Here is a 20,950-nt window from a genome sequence, read left to right on the forward strand (position 1 = left end):
AAGAACAGCATGGCACAACCGCCCTCTGCGAGCCCGGTAATCACACACACATATCGCCGACAGCACAGCCATCGCGCACACACAAACGCTCTCGCGCAAGCACCACTTGCACTCACGCTGACTCGGATTATGTAAACATAAGCGATAAAAGCAACCGAGATCCATGCAACACAAACACACGTACACCAGGCAAGAGCACACCTACACAACACACACACACACACACACAAACGCAAGCACAAACAACAAAAGAAAGGATGTAACCATTTTGTATCAGTGCTTGAGCTTTTTACAGATCATAGCACTGTCGAAGACTCCTGGGAGATGAGGAGATTCAGCAAAAACTGAGAACGGGCTGAGAAGGAAGGGAGGGAGGAAGAGGATAGAGATAAAGATGCTGAGAGGAGGGACAAAGAGGGGCAAGCACAATGGAGAGAGAGAGAGAGCGAGAGAGAGAGAGAGAGAGAGAGAGAGAGAGAGAGAGAGAGAGAGAGAGAGAGAGAGAGAGAGTAGTGCTGTGCTGGTGTGGGGGTAATTTAATCACACTGCGCCACTTTAATGACTCATCACTCACTACAAACACACACACACAGACACACACACACACACACACACACACACACACAGAGACACACACACACACACACACACACACACACACACACAAAGCGACAGAAATCTTGCAGCTCCAGCATAGGCAGATTAATGATAGAGTTACACATCGTGAAAGCCTCTGTTAGCACTAAATGACACATAAAAGTAAAATACTGAAACAATGCCCTCACAGCAGACCGCCCTAAGGCGGTGGGGCCTTTGACCAGTCATGGATCACTGTAACTCCCTTGTCCACCGTGTAACCAGGTGAACCCCTCTTAGGGTGCACTCACACTAGGCCATGTGTACCGTGCCCGAGTACATTTGCTCCCTAAAGTCTAGATCGTTTGGCTAGTGTGAGCAGGCCATCCGTACTGAAGTACAGTTCAATTCCGTGGCCTCAGTACACTTCGGAGAGGTGTGCTCAGGCCACGGTACAGTGATAATGAGCCGACACGTGCACACACACACGGATATGCAACCTATATGTACAAGAGGAAACCGGCCCAGGTGAGATTGCCTAGTGTGAGCACAGTCCAGCGGCACAGTGGGGGGGGGAGGGGCAATCGTACTTCAGTATAGTACAGGGTAACTTTGCCTAGTCTGAGTGCGCCCTTATGCGGGCCTCTGAGCTGCAGTCGTTGGCAGGTAAAACCAAAATAGCTAGCTATATTTCTAGCTAGCATGCTTGGGGTGAATCAATGTATTGCATTTGTCCTTCACAACTCTGTATTGACATGCAAACAAACAGACACACACACACACACACACACACACACATTGTCTCCAGGTAACAAAGTTGGCGCCCGAAAGTCTTATTAATGACTCCTCCTGCTGATTCTCATATCAGCATTAATGCCTTCTCTGTCTCGCACACACTCTCACACACCAATCACAGATGCGCGCACACACACACACACACACACACACACACATAACCAAGACAAATTATTGACTGACTCTGTCTGATCAATGTTTGTGTGGTACATCACCCAAGCATCTCTGTGCTCTGTGCTCATCTCAGTGTTCCTCTGTGTGCAACAGATTGTGTTATTACACATACACACACACACACACACACACACACACACACACACACACACACACACACACACACGCACACACACACACACAATGTTACACACAGAGAGGAAAGGAAGGAAGAAGATTAAAGAGAGAAATAAGAAGGGGGTGTCGAGGGAGGGGGCTAGGATGTGAGCGGTTGTGTGTGTGTTTGAAGGTTGCAAATACTTTTTGTTTTCCCATCAGATCATGAGGAAATGAGGGATGGACAGTATATTCCTGCACACACACACACCACACACAAACACAATGTTTTGCTTTTTTAAGAAATCCAATCCGTCCACACAGCCTCGTGTTATTACCGTCTGGCGTTACCTCACAAGAACCCAGGATGAAAGCGGAAATAAGACCGCCTTGGAACCGTTCCTCATTTGAATACGTGCATGTGTGTGTGCACATGCGCGTGGATGTGCGTGTGCATATTCACTGTCGGGGGGATTTCGTGTGTGTTCCTGTTTTGGGCTTAAAAGCAGCATGCGCCCTCCAAATCCTTTCAGTGATAAATGCAAAGCAGGAAGCCAGGGCTGAGCGAGTCTCCCATCCAGTATCACCCCAGACCCAGCCGACCTGGGCGGAATCTGCTTCACCAGCTGGGTGGAATATATCCCGTATTTGTAATTATCGCCCGGGCTTCCTGAGCGAGGCTGGATTTTAAAGAAGTCTCCTGTATTTGGGTGGTGTCTGGGACTTAATAGTTCTATCTGGCTCTACTCAATCTCTCTCATACGCAAGGAGTAATCCGCTTCAAGGTGTGCTGTGTAATGCACGACCCGGGCCGCTCAGAAGTGGATTGCTGTCTGGTAACGGGCCGCCTAGGAGTTGATTGTCCCGCTCACACAGGGCCACTTGCAAATCAGTAAAAATATAAGGGGTTGGGTCATATTTTGGGGCAATTATGTCTCAAAATAAAAAAGGTTCAGCTCGCACTATTTGTGTTCCTAGAAACATTAATGGTCTGACCAATACTGCACATATATATGTACATTTTTGGGCATGTAAATGCACAAAAAGAAATGCCTGAGATGCACCATCAATTCGAATATCGATTTTACAGATCATCTTTTGTTTTTATTTTCTTGTGAGTTCTTTATTTTGCTATCTTGCTATGCTAGTATATTAAGTGATGACATGGTAATTTTAGCTAACGTTATGTTTGCCAGCTTAGGGGAGTCAAGAAAATGTTGTGCATTAGTTCACAACGGTGATGAGGCTGTAGCCAGGCTGTTTTCAGAAAACAATGCAAACCTCTCAACACTAGAATTTACCCCAGCCGTGCGTGGCCTGATAAAGCCTCAGGACATAAATACAATGATGATCTCTTCCTGAGCGTTACCTGTGTGTGTGTGTGTGTGTGTGTGTGTGTGTGTGTGTGTGTGTGCGCCTCTTGAAATCACATCTCCATGCTGAGCTGCACAGCTTCAGGTCAAGTGAGGCACCGGGGCAGATCTGATTCTAATGGCTTTTCTAGCACACTGAATCTAATAGTCTCTCACTCACTCGTTTCTCAGTTTAGATCCAGCTCTCTGGAAATGGCATTACCTGTCCGCAGGTCAGGCGAGGCCAGACTATGAGTGAGCCGCAGTTGTAATAAATTTAGACGCAAACAGGAGACCAAGCATTCGTGGGTGAAGACATACAGACACAGGCACAATGATGACATAGCCGCAGACACAAATAGAAATGTGTACATGCAACATGCGAGTTGCATTTGTAAAATGTGTTAATTTAGCAGAAGGTTCACATCAAGTTAGGTTGCTCGTTGCCAGTGACTGATATTATTGTAATCTAATCAGTCTATTATAATAAAAATAAATTAGATTAATCAGGTTGTGAATGACGCAAGCGTATGCACAACAAGAGAAGCATGAACACACACATAAACACATACAAAAACACAAACACACACACACACACACACAGATAGTAAAAGCATGATCAAATTCCACTTGTCAGCAGCGGCAGATTCGGTAGAGAGCCTTGTTAAATAACAGCTTTCCTACAGTCACATATATCAGCCGGCAGGCAGTGTGATCAATTCACAGCTCAGCTCAGAGCCAGCTTCAAATTGCCTGGTGAGATTAAAAAGGTTATGCGTGTGTGTGTGTGGAGTCAATAGCTTATCTTTGCACTATGCTGACAGGGACCAGTGGTCTCGTTGTCACACACACACACACACGCGCACGTGCACATACACACAAGTGTGAGTTAAAGTAAGAGAAAAATCTGTGATAAAAGGAGAGGTGCAACATAAGATGGAGAAGATGAGACACAGTGTATGTTAGTATGTACAAGCCGTCAAACCAGACATGAGTTTCTTTGAGAAACAAAGTTCTGTTCTGACTTCCTTTGATCCTTTGTCTGCAGAGATAACAACTAGAAGACATTTTATTGGACATAAAACAGCACTGAGACATACTGTGAGCTGCAGACACACACAAGTTAGTACAGAGCACACAGTAAATGAGGCATACATGGAACAAACGCACACATCTACAATCCACAGCCAGGGTCAAATCAGCACTTAACCTTATGCTACGTCACAGCTGTCTCAAATCTAATCGGCCCAATGTTCACTCTCTGGCTGGACTACGGAGAGATTCTGCATGCTTCAGATTTCATGTTTCCACTTCCTGTAATATTTCCTGATTAATGACCAATGTTTGCAAGGGCAAGGAAAAGTTGGATCTGTAAAAGATTCATTCCCTTTAAACAGACCCCAGGAAGACCAACTCTACCTCAGTTTCCACACCTTGAGGCAAGCGATCAATGAACTAATAGTCTTAGCCTTAAGCTTTTGACTACTCAACTCCATTGAAGCCAGGCACCCTTCAGAGCAGTGGTGTGGCAGAGAGTGAAAGACTGTGAGGGAAAGAGAGCAAGAGATGGAGTGGAGAGGGAGAGAGAGAGAGAGAGAGAGAGAGAGAGGAGAAAAATAACTGTGATGCTATAATCTGAAATGTGCTTGTAATTGTGAGGGGCCATGGTGCGTGAGCGAGTGGAGTGCATGTAAGAGTAGCAGTGTGAATATTTTAGTATATTTCAGTCCTTTAACAGAAGTCTTTTTCCAGACTCTTCATTATTTATTTAATGGTTTGTATTATATTAATAAGGATATTATTCATAGCGTTACATTGCCATAGCCAAAATGACCATAATACTAAGCCAAATTAAGCTTAAAATGATATCACTTAGTTATATTAATGTTGTTACATTGTAGTGTTTTCCTGTTTGGTTAACATTACATTAATGTGATATTGATGCATGAACATTATACTTTATTAATAGTGTCACTAGCGTGTTCACTGACCGGATGCTTGGCTGAAATCCGTCCGGTCACCGCGCTGGTCTGGAGCCAGGTAGAGGAGATGTAGCTCTGAGGGGGGAGAGAGAGAGAGGGAGAGTGAGAGAGAGCGAGAGTGAGAGTGAGAGAGAGAGGTGTCAGAACAATGAAATACAAAGCATGTTGAATTCACACAAAGGCTGCCAATTGTGACCATGATTACCATTAAGCATAAATTAGGCAAGTTGGAATCCTAATTAGCAATTTGCATATGATTACTCAATCAAGGCAGGTTTAATACAGGCTTATAATTGTTCAGTTTGGTTTCTGTGCAATTACAAAAAATACCATTTGTTTTTAGTATCCATTATCCGTTTAATGAAAGGTATTTAAAAACAAATCAGGAATAATAATTACAGTGTGTGAACGGCCATGCGGGGACACACACGAGCGCACGCATGCGCACACACCGCACACAAATGGTGTACTCAGAACGACCTGATGCTCAGTTCAGAATCAGTGTCTGGCTGCCTGTTTGTACGGTTAATCTACCGTCACAATTCTCTCTCTCTTCTCTGACAAGACTTGGCACCACCACCACCATCACCATCACCATCACCACCAACACCCTAAAGCCAGATGCAAGACAGATGTGAGCCTCACCTTGCCCATCATGCAGGACAGAAAACCATCCACAAAGGTGGACTTGATCTTATGGACCTGAGGAACAAACAAAGGTTAGGAGTGATGTAACCAAAGTGGAAATGTACACCCTCAATTGATTTTGTAACCCTAAAAGATACTTTCAGGTTTCCCCAGCTTCATTCAGTTTAAGCGGAGGACAGACCTCAACCTCAGACCTTAGAGTAAACCTTTCTCCTTAAACCTAAAATTAAGGATTAACGATGAGAATAAATTGTGCATCTGATGACTCTGATGCCAGCCTTTTTTCACATTCTCTGTTTATTAATGTAAAATGATGTAAATGCAAATTATATCATAATATCGTTGTGTGGATGATTTGGAGTCATATTTTGGGGAGAAGGGGGATTCAGAGAAACCTTTTATAACAAACAAGATACCCATTGCTGCAGTTATAACCACACAAAGAGGCTATCTCAATGAACTTGGATTTGAGTATAGTAACCATGCACGCAGCACAACTGACCTGCCTGTATTCCAGAATGATCTTTGGGAGGGGATGCAGGTCCCGAAGCTGCAACAGCTGTCGAGTATGAATACTTTTACACGTGACAGTTTGCAAATCATCAAACAACAAAAATCATAAATAAAAAAAATCAATCCACGATGTTGTGTTTTTTTCAATGGAATTTCGTGCCATAGATTTACTTTGTGTGTCATTTAAAAGAGCAAACAAACCCGATAATTAAAACTCCAGACACCGAGTCAAACAAGAATAGTTCTGCTGGTCTGGTACGGTACACATTCAAACATGAAGACTCTGTACTGGGGTGTCAAGGATGTTTGACTCTGAGCCAAACCTCCTGAAGATACTTGGTATGATCCCTAATGTCCGAAGCCTCCCTACCCTGAGCTGCTCCTTAATGATTCTTATATTAGCAATGTGTTCCTGGGGACACATACTTAGGAAAGTGGCAATCTGTCTGTGTGTTGGTCACATGGCATCATTGAGAGCCAATCATGCATATGGCCACAGGGGGTGGAACAGAGGGAACAACAGACCGTGACCAAAGTCGTGTCACAAGAGAAGAACACTTAAAAGATGACTCTTTTGCATCATTTGCCTGTGTGTGTGTATGTGTCTGTTGGTGTGAATGTGACCTTTGTTTATGTGTCTGTGCAATTGTGTGAAGGGATTCGGTGCCAGTGTGAAGCTGTGTTTCATGGAGGTCTTTGCTGTGTGTGTGTGTGTGTGTGTGTGTGTGTGTGTCTATAAAAGATTGTGTGAGCGAAAGTTAAGTGTGTATGAAAGTGTGTGTTTCATTGTTTTCGCATGAACACACATGTGAAAATGTGTGTCCATGGGGGGTCCGGTTAGTGCCTCTTAGGAAGGCTGTTACCCAATTTTGCACATGGAGAAACACATGGGCATAAATCTGCATGCACCCATTTGTATGTGTGTGCATGTGTCTCTGAGTTTGAATGACCTGTGTGTCTATCAGAATGAGCTTGAAAGTGTGTGTGCGTGTGTGTGTGTTTGTGGGTGTGTATACCTTTGTGTACAGAATGTTTGTTGTGCGTTGATTAGAATGACCTTCACAGTGGAGTGTTTGTGTGCGTGTGTGTGTGTGTGTGTGTGTGTGTGTGCGTGTGTGTGTGTGTCTGATTGTGTGTGTGCGGGCGTGCTTGCGTGTATGTGTGTGTGTGCTTGTGTGGGCTCCTCACAGCAGCTTCTGATGTTGACTGCTGTTGTTTATTGATGGTCTTGGGGAGTTTCTTGTTCTCACAGCGCTCGTGTAGCCGCAGCTTATCAAACAGAACCTTCAGTCAACAAAACACACACACACACACACACACTAAAGGTTACAGGCTTCCTGGAGGCACAAGACAATACATTACCTGGGAAACACGCAAAGCCCTCAACCAAGGCCAACAGGGCCACATGGAATCAGCCTTCACCAAATACACAATCACACTGTGCAGTCTATTTATACATGACATAATTTATGTATAAATACACTTCACACACTCAGAGACCATGAGACATACCATGTTAATTTACACACATGTATGCGATGTCTCATGCAACACACAGACAGACCCACACACACACACAGACAGACAGACACACACACACACAGTTCTTAGCTGGGTGCTGCTGGTCACCAGGAAGATCTGTCCTGCTGCCTGATGGGCCTCCTGCTCCAACTGCTTCATCTTAGTCTGTATGTGGTATGTGTGTGTGAGAGAGAGAGAGAGAGAGAGAGAGAGAGAGAGAGAGAGAGAGAGAGAGAATGCAAATTCAGCCTAGATGGCTACATGAATGGACCAGATGTTGACACATGTTGCTACATGCACGTGTTGACACCCAAAAAGCTTCACTATCACTGGAGCCTTTGCTGCTGCAATCCTTGCAGACACTATTAAGTACACTTAATTTGTGTCAGTGTACACTTGTTGTGTCAGTGTGCTTTATAGATCAGCAATGTTCTCTACACTGCAAAGCCGAAAGAGACGCAGAGTAAACAGAAGGATATGTGAGTATTGGGTTGGTTTCTATTTATGTCAGACACAGTGACAGAGTGACAGAGAGAGAAAGAGACAGAGACAGAGAGAGACAGAGACTGTGTTTCTGATTGGGGGCTGAGAGAGAGAGCCATAAAAGGTGGCTGCAGGTATGATTTGAGAGCTATAATTTGAGTGTAACATGTTAGAAATGCCAAGTGAGTGACAATGCTCTATGAGTATATCTGTTCTGGCTGACAGCTCCTGCCTCTGTATGAGACGAGATCATTTCGATTTTTCCGTTTCCATCCTGGCTCATTTCTGACAAATCTGGGAATCTCTTCCCTTATTGTCTGGGGGGGAATCCATCTTGCCTGTCACTCACATGTCAGCACACAGCGTTATTTATAGTCTCAGCACAGGTGCGTGAAAGTAAAACTTCTGGGCGGGGGGGGGGGGGGGGGGGGGCATATACTTCTGTCTCTTTATAAGTCTGAAATCAATTTTAAGACTGACAGGGCCCGCAGTGAGGACCCTTGGTGATTGGGGAGAACAGTAGCAGAGATTGGAAGCGAGCAATGGGACCGGCGGGAACCGACTCTGCAGGTGACGGTAGGACACGGTAAACGAATATCATCGAAGACAGGCCGTGTCCTTGAGAGTGGGGGGGGGGGGGGGGAGGGGGCAATGACCCTGCAGACGAATACAATCAAATCGCAACAAAAGGTTCACTTCCAGACACACAGGGAGACGTTTAACTAGTGGGAAGGGAACGATCAGGAGACCGAGCCATACAGAATGATGGACAGGAGTAGACAGATGGATAGGGGGGACAGGGAACGATTGGGAGTAGCAAATGAGACGGGGGAAATGGGAGCGTGGGCTCGGTGGCTGGTCTTCTACGATGACCAGACTTCAGACAATTTAAAGTATTTTTTCTACTGTTCCCCGCCTTCAGCAGCTCCAGACTGCCATGTCAATATTTAATGAGGAGCCGGCAAGCAGCCCCCCCCCCCCCCCCCAAAAAAAAGGAGGAATGCAGAGTGGGACAAGAGAGGGTGAGAGAGAGGGAGAGGGAGAGGCAGACAGACAGAAAGAGAGCAAGAGAGGAGGCGTAGACAGTGAGGGAAAGGAAGCAGCCAGCGGGAGAGAGAAAAAGAAGAAAGAGGTTTAAGTCGGATTAAACTGGAAGTCTTACATGTGGAAAGATTTGAGGGGGAAAAAAGCGAGAAAAGATGAAGATAAAGCAAAGATAAAGGAGAGGGGGCCAAAATGGATGGAGGAAGACGAAGGGCTGAAAATAAGTCTGACCTCATCTGTTCGACAAGTCTCATCCTCATTGTCTTTTCTGAATCCATCTCTCTCCCTTTCTGTCAGGTAATCGTTCTGGCCCTACCGTGTGTGTGTCTGTCTGTCTGTCTGTCTGTCTGTGTCTGTGTGCGCATGCATGCGTGCGTGCGTGTGTGTGTGTGTGTGTGTGTGTATGATTTGAAAGGACCACATTGAAATGTCCTAAGGAATCAGCGGCGTGTCGTGTGAGGAGCACCTGGCTAAGCGACATCACCTGTACCTTATCATGGTGAATGTGACAGCAACTTTAAAGGCTGTCAAGGGTAGTGGGCCGGTGTTTATCATCTACACAATCTGAACGCACATCTGAAACACACTGACAGGATGTGATGGTGTGTGTGCCTGCCTGCCTGTCTGTGATAGTGGTGGGGCAGGGGGAGTTCTGTGTCCCACAGAGTTAAAATAAAGAACAATGAAAAGGAGGAATAGCGGGGGGGAAAGTAAATACAAGGCTCTTTGTGTGTGCGTGTGTGTGCTATGAGAGCGTGTATGTGAGTATGTGTGTTTGTGACCTTGACATAGGCAATGAGGAGGACCCATGCGGTGACATGCACTCAGAGCCATTTATTTCCGTATGTGCAGCATAGTCATGCACAGACAAAAACACATTCATAGCGGCACTCATGCGTCTAGCTGACCTGAGTGTGTGTGCGTGTTTATGTGTGTGTTATAACCGACAGTGATGCTCCTTCCTCGAGAAGTCGGTGAGAAGAAACAGCCCCTCTCTCTATTTATAGACACACAATACTCACCTTCGACAGCAAACCCCCTGCTTGGGAGGGTGAGTCTTAAGATTGTGTGTGTGCGTGCATGCATGCACACACACAATGAGAGAGAGAGAAAGAAAGTGGGAGAGAGAGAGAGCAAGCAAGACTGCGACAGAGAAAGAGATACAGGTAGAGAGAGAAAGAGGGAGCGAGAGAGAGAGAGAGAGACACAGTGACTCAACTTTGTCAACGCAAATATATAACTGTGCAGTGCTGCTCCGGTGCATTGGGAATACATTGTGCACTGTGTGTATAAATTACCCTTAATAAAAACACTCTTATTGCCTTGCCTTACGTCTAATGATTCAATGACTTTGTTTGGACAGCCAGACTAAAAAACTAACAAACTGACAAAAACCGATTGCACTAGTTTTGTAGTCATCTCTCCTCTGTTCCATTGGGAGTTGTGTGATTGTGTGTGTGTGTGTGTGTGTGTGTGTGTGTGTGTGTGTGTGTGTGTGTGTGTGTTGCTTTTTGATCATGACTCTGCAATGTGAATGTCATTGAGGAACCATGCTATACTCAAAAAGCCTCATGTGCATCATTTGTTTGCAAATTACTATACATGTTTTATGTACAGTATGTATGCATGGGTTTATGTATTTATAAGAACATTTACTGTATTTCACATCCAGAATACCTGGATATTGATATCGCACTGTATTGAAAATATATTTTTGTAAATGATCAAATGCATTGGTCACATCACGGTGGTGCAGGCAACCAGTATATATACTGTATGTTGTGCACATATTACTGCCCCTGCCCCTGAAGTCTTACCCCCAACATGTCCGAGGTGGTCTTCAGGGCCTCTCTGTCCACATGGATCCTGTGGCTCTCCATGGCTGAAACACCAGAGACAGAAGTGGATGGAGGTACATTCACTCACTGCACAGTAGATACATACTGGTAGAATGAGAGGTTTTGAAACTTCACAACCACAACAATAAATATGTCCCCGCTGTCTCTGCTCCCTCCCTGTGCATGTTTATCCACCATCAGGAAGGGTTGTAATTCACACACCTATGATTGAAAGGCACGATGGATTCCGCCAACCAATCAGGGAAGAGATACCCTGATTGGCCAGAAATGAGCCGGGGAGCCGACTGAAATCGAAATGGGCTCATACTGAGGCATGCACAGTCAACTAAAACCTAACAAATTACTCTTAAACAGCACTCAAATCTTACTTTTAAGCTCCATCAAGATTATCAAGGGGAATCAGATGAAGATATTATGGTGTGATACCTCTGTTATGTCTTCCTTATATTTTCTCATGGTTCTTGTACTTATGTTGTATTGAATCTTGTATTGTACACGTTTGACATTTATCAACAGCTCACCTGCCAGAACTGGGATCATGCTGAGCTCTAGAGTGGAGTACAGCTGCCACAATCCCTGGCTCTGAACACAATCACAAGTACACCGTCACTCCAACGTGCATGTGTGTGTGCACGCACTCATGCACGTACACTCAGGGTAGCACGTACCTGCAGTTTGGCGCACAGCTCCATGTTAAGCCGGTAGAGCAGATTGAGGCCGGTGATGGCCTGAGAAGCCTGAGATAGAGTGAGGTAGACGGAGGATGTGGGTGGGGGTAAGACAGCCAAAATAAGATCAACAGCTCTGTGCCGGTCTATTGATCCGCACATGGCAGAGTGTTAATGCATTCGCATTCTCGGCCTACTGGCAGAGATGTGAAGATTTATTAAGGGAATCAATCTTGCCAGAGCGTGGAGGAGGTCGTTGTGGGGTTTCTCAACAATGGTTTTGTTGCTGTGTGTGTGTGTGTGTGTGTGTGTGTGTGTGTGTGTGTGTGTGTGTGTGTGTGTGTGTGTGTGTGTGTGTGCATGTGCGTGTGCATGTGTGTGTGTGTGTGTGTGTGTGTGACAGGGTTCCCACGCTTTTTAGCTTGGCATTCTCCAAAATTTTTCACATTTTCCAAAACCTTTCTGTGCTCACTTACATCTCATATGAGTATCTCCTCACAAAGCGTGGCAAGCTAGCTCATGACCTTTGACAGTCAATTGTGCAACTTCAAGACGGCGACTGAACAAAGCCACACAAACACGAATGAAATCTGTTTCGGAGCGTCATTTTCCCAATTTTCCCCTTTGTGTGTGTGTGTGTGTGTGTGTGTATGTATGATAGAGCTTCATCATGTGGTTTAAGTGCTTTACAAAACAATCAAAACAGCATGCAGAAGTAGATCTGCAGTTTGTCAGAATAACAAATTAGCTATTTGTTTTGTTTTTCTAATTTGAATACAATTTGGTTAAACTGTCATTACACAACAGTGCATAATGACAGCTACCGCCTCCCAATGTCATTAAAAAATATATTTTTCTTTCTCAGAGTAAAAGAAGGACTTATTCTCTTGAAACAACCTCACCACCAAACAATCCCGCCCCCCTCTGAAGACAGAAGACCCCTCACCTTGCTGGTTCCTGGGGCTGGCCGTTGAGGAAGGGGATTCAGGTGTTTGGTGAGCAGGTCCTGGTAGCAGGTGGCGGGGTCCGCAGGGTCCAGCAGCCAGCCTGACACCTGGGGATCCTGGATACGACAGCCAAGGACTAGACGCACAGAGCACAGAGCAGTGTCTTCCTGACCTAAAAACTCAAAACATTCAATTGACTTCAAGAGAGTTGGAGTAATATGGGAGTAATCTGGGATCCAGTAGTCTTACTATGTAATAGCAGAACTTTTGAACAGAGTTACGCCTCGTTTTCTGTTCCTTAACTAAGATATTCAACCGAAGAAAACCCATTCGCGAAAGTGGATGAAACTTTCAGAAGGGGATTTTAATAAGTGTATTTATACAGTCGACAGTCTACATGATGTTTATCTGAAATCCTTACACACAATTTCTCACAGATTACTAGCCGGATTTGTGTCAAAGCCCCCTTCACCCAGATTGGAGCTGCCACCAGACTTAAGATATTAATCTAAAGTCTGATTAGTCAGGCTGATATATGAGTGACTGCCACATCAACACCGGCTTTGTTTCCCAGTTATGTATTGTGAAATATCACAATGGTTATGATTATGATAAGTGAGTCCAGCGCGGGTTGGGGCCTTGCCTTGTTTCCAGCTGATCTGTGGTCTGTAGTGCTGCAGAGCCGTACGCAGCAGGTCCTTAGCTTTATAACACACCAGCAGCCCAGCACCTGACATCACCTGCACCAGTGTCTCCCTACGGAAGCACACACACACACACACACACACACACACACACTAACACTTAAACCAAACATACACATTAGTGTACACTTCAACTCAAACAGACATATCCATTACAATTATATAAATATCGAGAGTACAGACATTATAACATCATGTGTGGTTAAAAGTAAAGTTCCCTCTCCCCGAACCAGCACAGGGGGATATAGGACAACTCATGCACACACATGCGCATGCCAGACACACCCACACACACGCACACACACACACACACACACAGACACAGACATTCACAGACAGACACACACACACTAATGCACCCGTACACCCGCACGCGCGCAAACACGCACACATACACACACACACACACAGAGGGAGACCTAGTGAAGCTCTCCTGGCTGTGCTGTGCGTGCTGCTGGGCCCAGGTGGGAGTGTGTTCCAGTCTGAGGTAGAAACACGTATCGCCCGGCTGCAGGTGGGCCCCCGGTCCGCTGTGATCCAGCTCCTGCCTCATCAGAACCAGCAGGCCGCACACCGGGGGGCTCGGGTTCTGGAACCAGAACCAGGTTTATTTAATAAGTATGAATCCATATGAGAGAGGTTACTTGTAAGGCTTAATTAATTTCCATCAAGCAGAATTAATTAATTAAAAAACAACAGTGAGCCATTGATACAATCTCAGCCCAGACTGCCATTACTATAAACCCACGATGCGTGACCACGCCACCACCAATCCAAGCCTCCATCATGCCCCTGACTCATGCGCACCTGCTCCGGGTCAAACAGAGTGCTGCCGTCGTGGTACACCATCGTCAGCGCCGTCGCTCTGGCCTGGCCCACCCTCCTCAGCAGCCACGCCCTCTCCTCCAAACTCATCCTCCCAACATCCTTCACTCTGGGGTCCGAGGTGATGCCTGCCGTTTGATCCGTGGGACGATCCCCTCTGATGGCGTCACTCTGAGCTGAGGCTGCCCTGTGGCTTGTGATCTTGCCCGGGCCACATCTGGCCCGTTTCTTCTTGGAAGGTTTGGACACAGCAGCGCTCGCGATCGAGGCGCTGACGTCATCTGGATCTTCGATGTGGCTTGTATTCATTTTGCAGCGTGTTAAGGGAGAACCCCGGGCGATATGCTGGTGTGGATGCACCGTCGGCTGTTTCCACGTCAGGCCGTCCGTTCTACTCCCCACCGTCAGGCAGACCGTGGCCGGTTGAACGGAAGGGGCTTGGGCCTGTCGCACCTGGGCCAACGCTGGAGGAAACAAGCCCAGGTCTTTAGCGGTGCAGGTCAGAGTCCGGGCCTCTGTCTCCTTCTCATCGGCTTCACGTTCTCTGTTTGCCCTCCTGTCCCCTCCTTCTCCCCGTGTCCTCCCTTGGGAGGAGCGGGGGGGCTCCCACTTGACGGGGCGTCTGGGGTTGGATGTTCTGGGTGTCTGGGTGAGGCCGACGTTTTGCTCTTCCCGTTTCCTCTTGATGGAAAAGGCGGGGATCCGCGACGGCTTAGGTAGAACCGGGGAAATTTGGGAAAGGGCTGAACTTCCAGGGCAATGTCCAGTGTCCGAGCAGACGTTGGGCCCGGGCGTAGGGCGTGTGACCGGGGGAGGGTCTACACATTCAGTGGCAGACGATAAAGGCTGTTGAGACTACAATAAAAGAGTATATGGGAGAAAGGCACACAATTAGAGTATATTCACCCCATTTCACCCCGTTTATATGTATGTATCTATATGTATTTTATGTGTATTCTTCCTGTTTTGCAATGTATGTCGTCTGTAGGATTGTACAATGTACTTCTGTGCACCTGCAATCTGTCGTAGGTCTGTAGTATTATCTGCAGTACACACACATGCAGTTGAACTACATACATGTTAACGTGTGCGTAGTCTGTAGTATAGTACATGTTTGATGAGACTGTGTAGCATGGTTCAGACTGCCCCTCAGCACTGTGTCCCAGACAGCCAGAGAGAGGGAGCCAGACACTGTCTGTCTGATACAGCAGGCGTCAAGCTGTGAAACGGGCACAGCCTCCGCAGCCTCCTCTCTCTCTCACACACACACACACACACCCACACACACTCAATCTCACTCAAAGCATCGCCCTCCCTCTCAGATGAATACACACACACTGTCACTGAGAGTCTCTCTCACTTAGTTACTCTCGCTCAGTCTATCTCTAGCACTCACACACACACACACACACACACACACACACTCGCACACACACACACCCACACCCACCCACAAACACACACAGTCTCTCTAGCTTTCGCTCACAGCATCATAATCATAAGCAACAGACAGTCAGAGTCGGTTTCTGGGTCCTCATGATGGCCTCCAGGTAACCTCTCCAAACATCCCACACCTTCATTATTCATATCCCCACCAAAAGAAATACATGCCTAAACTCACAAGCGCACACGTCTGTATATGTGTATATGTTTGTGTATGTGTGTGTGTGTGTGTGTGTGTGTGTGTGTTCCTGCACCGTGAGTGTACACTGTACAGAGTGGTGATTCAGGTCCTGTAGTTCTCTCAGGGAGAGGCAGTCCTGCTGGCCAGGGCAGGGGGACAGACGCCCTCCTCCAGAGGGGAGGGTAGAGAACATGTCTGGGTGAGCCAGGGTACACCTCTGTGTTTGACTAACTAACGATATCTTCGGAAACCATGAAAGCTCAAAGCATTATTCTTTCATTAGATCTACCCAGGTAGAGGCATTTGGACCGAGTCATCGTGGTTCCCCCAAAGATCCTAGGAGGTTTCTGCCAGGTAGAAAAGGTATATTGGTTGCGATGGACAGGTAGAATATATGTGTTTCAGCCTGCTAAGCTCTAGCTGTAGTGCTGCTGACCGACGCAATATGGTCAATCCTGCACCACTTCTCTCTATCTAGCTCTTTTCTCCGGCTTGCTATGCGATGCAGTTCTGTTTAGATCTTGCATGTATATCTCCTTTCATCCCTCGGTTCGTGACCTATCGACCTATCCCTCCATCAATTAATGGTCTGTAAAACCGAGAACGTTTTTCCTTGGATCTGTTTTTATTTGTAAACCCCTCTGCCGATTGCGCAAATACACCGTAAATGTGTGTTCCTTCCACTTTAGAGCTCTTCACCAGAGCATTCTTAATGAAGATGTTTTATAATTGTTTTATGACCGCTTGTTACATCCTCCGCTTCATCTTCTTCCGTGAACTCACACCGTTTTATAATCCAAGTGTTTCCAATACATTTCCCACAATGAACATGTGTGCACATGTGAGAAGCTATCAGGGCTGCTGGGTGTTAAGGGAAACATCATTAAATGAACCTACAGATATGTTTTTCAATCTACATGTGGTCCTTTGAGATCCCCCACAGATTCCTAATGCTTTTCCAGGGAGCTCTCTCTGAATCAGAGTCCTCTATATGCTGACCTTGACAACCTCAAGATACAGCTTGAGGCGGAGGACAAACTGAAGCTGAAACAAGATACGGAATTGATATGCCATGGAAGTAAAAAGAAGAGTACCAATGAATAAAACATGCTCAATAAAATGTGTTTCACACTTGATTCTCAACAGGGCTGACAGGTGAGCGGGGTTAGGTTCACTTTCATCAATGAGTGTAGGATGGCTGACAGATCGGGACTCACTTGAAGGTTGTCTCGGGTATGGAGGGTGGCCCCTAGGGGGGTGTTTCCATGGAGGAGAGGGGGCCCCCTAAAGCCAGACCCTCTTGCCCCTCCTTCCTGAGACAACCTCGGTGGGGGGCGTTGTTTCTCAACTGGTGAGCCCTCTGGGTGTGAAAAGGTGAAGGTTAGCCTTTTTATGGTTATTCATGACCAGTTAATGGATCTGCGCTCCATCATCACTTTGTAAATGTGTGTGAAACAGAGAGAGAGAGAGAGAGAGCGAGAGAGAGAGAGGGAGACAGAGAGAGAGAGAGAGAGAGAGGTAGCACACATCAGTAAAAAACTTCGGCTCTGTGACCTTGGCCTGAAGGATTTGCATCAAGCAGAGTGTAAAATCAACACGCTGACTCAGCTGCGGAGGACCCCTGCTATCGGCTTATTAGCATAGCCCTGGTAACGTGAGCATGCTAACAACAAGCTAACAACAGCACCCAGTCAGCCCAATGGATTCTCCCCTTCACACTATCTTACATTGCAAGGCAAGTGATGATATAACACTGGCCCAGAGCCAGTGGGCTGAAGGGGAGCTGACGTCACATGAAACCCTGTAGCACCCTCTGCTTCAAGAGCCTTTGATCCAGAGAGTGGGTAACTTATAAAAAAAGATGGCCAATAGTACATTTGGAATTCGTTTTCGAATTCAAATTCACCTTTGTTTACGGCTATTAGTGTGAAAAAGTTCTCTAATCTGATGATGGTTCATGGCCAAACTTCTAACGTGCCTAAAAGCATGTATCCAATTGTTATATTTCATGTTTTGACAGTGTAGGTTGGACTATGTTTTCTGGTTCACTTGATATTCTATATTCTTTATTTATTTCCACAATACAAATTTCCATCAGTGGGAACGAACATACATTAGGCACACATACAAATAACTAATCTCTGGGGATGGGCTGGTCGAGACTTGCATATTGAAAGGTTTGAACTGACTTTGATCAATAACAGTGAACAATCGGTTGAATTGACTAGTATCATTATTTCTCAACACTTTTGGCAGTGAAATTAAGCCATTTCATCCCATAATGCCCACCTGATCTACTATGTGATATTACAAGGACCATTCCTCCTGTCAAAGTGAGGCATAGGTTTGTATAAAACAGCTGCTTCATGGCAGCAACAGTATCATGAATGGACATATCAGTATACGCAAGTATACACAGCATGGCAAGTGTAAGCAAACACTGCATTTGTTTATAAATGCATTTGCTTGTGCAGTTGGTTGTGTTAAGTGCTAACTGCAGTATTGTGGCACACTCTAGTGGTGAATGCAGCAATAAAAAAGTGTAGACCATAATCGTTCCTAGATCGAAGGTTCAGGTTCAAGCTTACACTGTGCTTGACTTACCCATAGGGGGGCTTCCATCGCCCTCGTGTGAGATTTTCAACAAGGGCTCCTTTTCATCCTCCAACATCTCCTGAAGGACCATTCCCCTTCCAGATGGACCTTCCCCAGCCTCTTCCTCCTCCTCCTCCTCCTCCTCTCCCTGGACAGGGTGGATCCTCCAACCCTGCTCCCCTACCATCTGTTCCTCAGCTCGGGGCATGCCGGCCTGCACCCTCCACGCGTCCGTCTCCAGGACTACTTCAACTGGTGCTGAATCTTCTTCATCCCTGCCGGTCGTGTCTGGTCCAGCGAGTAGGGTGGCTACTTCCAGACTGAGTTCTCTGATGGAGGATTCTTTCTGTTCCTCTGGTCTTTGTGGGCTCTTCTCCTTATCTCCAGCGGTCTCGAGCTCTGCTGTCTTTTGGGCGGTTTGAACTCCCTGGGTTACCATTGTGTTATCGCTTTCTTCAAATATTACTGGGGTCAGTTCTGGAGTGATGCTACGGCTGGACCTCCCTGTTGCTATCTCTTCGCCACTGGCACAGGGTTCCTGTGGAAACCCTTCTCCGACATCTTGGTCTTCTGTTTGCCGGAGGTCTCTACCATCCACATCATAGTCCGACGCTGTGTCCATTTCATCTGTGATGGAGATTGGGAACTGATTTCCTTCGATTCTTGACAATCCATTGTTTTCTCTGAATGCCTCTTGCTCCCTTTCACCATTTGATCCCTTGCTTCTAATGTGGTTTACTTCACTCTGCACTTGAGACTGATTTTCTGGCTCTTCTTCTCCTGTGTCTACATCAATAGCTTCCACAAAATCTACCATCAGCCCCGCCCCACAGTTCCTATGCACGTTCAGTGGCTCAGACAGCTGTCGGTCAAAGCCTGGCTCTGGTCTTGTCTTCCCTTGGGGACGCGAGAGCCGCTTCCAAGGCTTAATAAGTGCAGAACCTGACCCCTCACACAAGGTTCCCCCATTCCCATCCCCAGTAGAGGCCACTTTAACGGGGTCCAATCTTGGCAAGCACACCTTGTGTTGGTTCTTTGAAGGAAGGTCTTCCCAATGGTCATCTTGGCATCCATCCCACTCCCCTGCACCATTTCCTCTTGGCTGGACCTTGTTCTGTACATCTGGTAGACAGTACTCAGACACTTGGTGGACATTGATAGATGATGGAGTTGGTTTCTGCAGGCAAACATAGGGATCTGGACCTTCTGGAGAAAGGCTGAGGGTAAAAGAGGTCTCAGGTTCTTCAGATAAGCTGCAGGGAAAAAGGCAATATGCAAAAATGTAGGACTCAAATGTTTCTTACAAACGGACTATTTATATTATAATATAATATTGAGCAATGCATTGGGTCAAGTGACTTGAGACTGTTGTTGATGACATTGCATTTTCATTGAGTATTCTCGAATAAGCTAATGATAGTAATCCAGTGATAAAAGCTGAATACTCAATGAAATCTCAAATGAAAAACACAGTGCTCAACAGAAAGCACAATAAGAGGACCAAGGATGGCAATATTAAACTTAATGATAAGAACTACTTAATAATACTAATTAGTGAGACTAGTCAGGTCAAACGAGTCACCATCCAAATACACACAAACATGCAAAGTACACTGTCTTGGCTTTTCATATAACAAACACCACCTTTCAGATTCTTCCCTGCCTTGCTCACCTCTTCCAGGGGGTAGTGTCTTGCCGAGCAGGCAGGCAAGGCCTGTCCAGGGACCAACCATTACTTTGAGATCCTCCTGGAGCTGGCAAGACCACAGCTCTTTGGGGAGACGAGAGGGCGTGGCTCGCGTATGGTAGGTTCCTGCGGTGGGAATCAGACTGGGACGGGGGCTGGTTGTAGTCTTTACTGGGAAGGCACGGCCATGTCTTACTGGAGGTACTACCAAAGGAGTCTGGATTCTGAGAGTGATCCATCTGCTGGGAGGAGTCCCAACTCCTGGCCGCGGATGAGTATGACGGGGGTCTCGACCAGGGTGAAGAGGAATATGGCTGGGGTTGCGATCCAGGTCTAAAAAACAGCAATTATGTGGCAATAATAATAACCTTTTATTTGTGTTATGATTGAACACATATATTTTTGTATCCTTGAAAACAAACTATTAAATTAATTTTCATGAAATTTTCATCCACTAAATGGGTGCACAATAATATATATAGCTCGCTCTCTTTAAAATGCATATGTGGGTTTGGTCACTTTATTGAACCAGTATGAGTTGTGAGCCATCAACGTATGGTACATTAACGGATATTGGATATTGGTGGCACCCACAAGAGCAATATGTTCAGAGTAATAACCACAGCATTTGTCCCATCGATACACATGTGTTTGTGTTTGTGTGTATTGTGATAAATAGAATACTTACTGTTCAGTTTCCCTGCCTTGCATCCTATGCTGCGTTGTGTTCCAGCGACCCTGCACCAAGTTCTCCCTCTGACTTCCATAGCCCTTATCCACTTCTAAGATCGGAGATAAAACGGCTTAACCATGAGCTCTACGGAACACTATCACTATCACTTTATGTCAACTAGGGT

The 20,950-nt window shown here is 46.1% G+C and overlaps 1 protein-coding gene across 1 annotated transcript in view; it reads right to left on the reverse strand.

Annotated features, from left to right (window-relative positions):
* Positions 1-20,950, reverse strand: part of poln (polymerase (DNA directed) nu) — a gene marked incomplete at both ends in the record, with an annotated part of 42,231 nt that overhangs the window by 20,788 nt on the left and 493 nt on the right. The window contains 16 exons of the mRNA XM_084487501.1: positions 4,985-5,050; positions 5,621-5,677; positions 6,126-6,182; positions 7,325-7,420; positions 7,739-7,822; positions 11,002-11,066; positions 11,565-11,625; positions 11,712-11,780; positions 12,658-12,794; positions 13,302-13,414; positions 13,782-13,951; positions 14,170-15,042; positions 15,903-15,979; positions 18,416-18,812; positions 20,207-20,354; positions 20,782-20,875. Of these exons, the coding sequence (XP_084343627.1) occupies positions 4,985-5,050; positions 5,621-5,677; positions 6,126-6,182; positions 7,325-7,420; positions 7,739-7,822; positions 11,002-11,066; positions 11,565-11,625; positions 11,712-11,780; positions 12,658-12,794; positions 13,302-13,414; positions 13,782-13,951; positions 14,170-15,042; positions 15,903-15,979; positions 18,416-18,812; positions 20,207-20,354; positions 20,782-20,875 (2,564 nt within the window). The remainder of the gene's footprint in view (positions 1-4,984; positions 5,051-5,620; positions 5,678-6,125; positions 6,183-7,324; positions 7,421-7,738; positions 7,823-11,001; positions 11,067-11,564; positions 11,626-11,711; positions 11,781-12,657; positions 12,795-13,301; positions 13,415-13,781; positions 13,952-14,169; positions 15,043-15,902; positions 15,980-18,415; positions 18,813-20,206; positions 20,355-20,781; positions 20,876-20,950) is intronic.

This window comes from Micromesistius poutassou (genome assembly GCF_964030765.1).
Source record: "Micromesistius poutassou genome assembly, chromosome: 23".
Taxonomy (NCBI): domain Eukaryota; kingdom Metazoa; phylum Chordata; class Actinopteri; order Gadiformes; family Gadidae; genus Micromesistius; species Micromesistius poutassou.